General features: G+C 30.3%; 1 protein-coding gene across 1 annotated transcript; it reads right to left on the reverse strand.

Moving 5' to 3' along the window:
• Positions 1–607: 607 nt before the first annotated feature.
• LOC136233679 (probable histone H2B.1) lies at positions 608–1,352 on the reverse strand. Its single transcript, XM_066023393.1, has one exon. It carries the CDS (start codon positions 1,286–1,288, stop codon positions 854–856), a length of 435 nt encoding a protein of 144 aa, XP_065879465.1. The 5' UTR covers positions 1,289–1,352; the 3' UTR covers positions 608–853.
• Positions 1,353–2,242: the final 890 nt, after the last annotated feature.

A 2,242-nucleotide genomic window follows, 5' to 3' on the forward strand; every position in this document is an offset into this window, starting at 1 on the left:
CTATATTTTTTTTTCTTGTTGTTGTCTTTGATAACAACCTAGTTTCACTTGCTTTATAATACAAGTTTCTTGTTATTAAAAAAAAAAAAAATCATCAAATTCACTAGTATCTCTCATTATACTTTTCAAAAGTAATTTTAATTTTATCTTATAAGTAAGATAATCATGATATCATTAATTATTTTGAATAAGGTTTCTTCCCCACAAATTCTTCTTTTAACTAAGTATATTTATTTTTCTTCCAAATATTATTCTCTTTACTTTTATATTTAAAATTTAATTTAAATAAATCTTATGGATTTTTATTTTTGCTATTAATTATTTCAAATAAATTTTCTTCACAACAAACTTAGTATATTTATTTTTGTACAATAATAATTCTTATTACTTTTATATTTCAAAATTAATTTAAGGTTAATAAATATTATAGATTTCTATTTTTGTAATTTGTAGTTATCAAATTTCTTGTAATGTCCATTAAAATTTGAATATTTTTTTTTTCTTTTATACATAAAAATTGAATTAAATTTGTAGTTTATGATGGCTATTTCACATGTATTTTTCGGGCAAATATCCTCAAAATTGATGAAATGAAATAAAAATATAGTTAGGAATTGAGGTATCGAAATTATTCATTGCGAAGCAAAAAATGGGTAATATTACTAAATTGTCTGATATTATGCAATGTTACCAACAATTGAAACGATAAATCAACCAAAGCATTAAATCTCCAGTAAACTCATCTCCTAGCAGAGACATTCATCTTTCATCCATTTGCAGATCTGAAACTAAAACCCTAAAATAAAACATAAACTGCATCCTTTACATGAAATTAGATAATTGGGGGAATATCCTAAGAGCTTGTGAACTTAGTAACCGCCTTAGTACCCTCAGAGACGGCATGCTTGGCCAGTTCACCGGGAAGAACAAGTCTGACGGCGGTCTGGATCTCCCTAGAAGTGATTGTTGGCTTCTTGTTATACCTAGCCAGACGAGACGATTCTTGAGCAAGCTTCTCGAAGATATCGTTGATAAAGCTGTTCATAATCCCCATAGCTTTGCTGGAGATCCCGATATCAGGGTGAACCTGCTTCAATACCTTGAATATGTAGATCTTGTATGTCTCTACGTTCTTCTTCGACCGCTTCTTCTTCTTCTCAGCGCCTCCGCTTTCCTTTGGCAATTTCTTCTCTGCTCTCGCCTTCTTCTCTGCTGGTGCTTTCTCCGCCTTCTTCTCCTCTGCCGGTTTCTTCTCGGCCAGCTTCTTCTCCGCAACCTTTGGTGCCATCGGAATTTGTGAAAAGATTGAGAGAGATTTAAAAGTAGAAAGTAAAGAGAGACGTTTCGTTGAGTTGGATAGGAATTAGATACAGGACTGTATCTATATATAGGGAAAAGAAAAGAGACACAATTGGCTGGATGAGAGAGCCACGGATTGATGACGTGGCGAAATAGTGACCGTGGATTTGTATGGACTACATATTGAACGCCTGGGATTTTTCATGGGCAGCAAGATTTTGAATTCCTGAATTGTTATGTTTTTGAAGTTCGCGGGCGGATTTTGAGAAGAATGCATATTTGAAAATTTACTTTGTAATCTACTATTGCACTATAATTTATTTCCATCTTCACTAATTTAGATTGTCAAAGTGGTAAGATCCTATTATCATTTAAATTTTTTTAATTTTATATGTAATAAATACAAAAACTTTAATTGAGAAATAGTATTCACCAAAAAAAATCCCATCTCTTAAAACCAATTAATTGGATTATCATACAGGGTTAAGGTCCAAAAAACATTTAGAACGTTTTGAATCAGGAGTAATTTTACCTTTAACATTTAAAAGGGTGCAATTTTACCCCTAACGTTTATAAATTTGATCAATTTGAGAAATAATTCATCAGATTGTTTTCTTGGTCATGAATCTTGTCATCTACACTTTACAGTTGCGTCATTTTATCAGTAACAAATCACAAACATATATTGGGATGTAAAAAAAAACTGTCTTTATATGAATTGGACAAAAAAAATACAAAAAATTCACCAAATTCATAAATATAATCTTCAATTCTATAATTAAATTATAAAAAACATGAAATCTTTTTTTAGAATGAATTGATATGCAATTGGTGCAGAATAAGGACAAAAAAATATTTATTTGTTTATAATGGTGTCTGAAATAGACCCAAATTATCAATATTAGGGGTAAATTTCCTATTGGCTACCAACGTTAGGGGTAAA

Source organism: Euphorbia lathyris, chromosome 1, assembly GCF_963576675.1.
Source record: "Euphorbia lathyris chromosome 1, ddEupLath1.1, whole genome shotgun sequence".
In the NCBI taxonomy this organism is placed as follows: domain Eukaryota; kingdom Viridiplantae; phylum Streptophyta; class Magnoliopsida; order Malpighiales; family Euphorbiaceae; genus Euphorbia; species Euphorbia lathyris.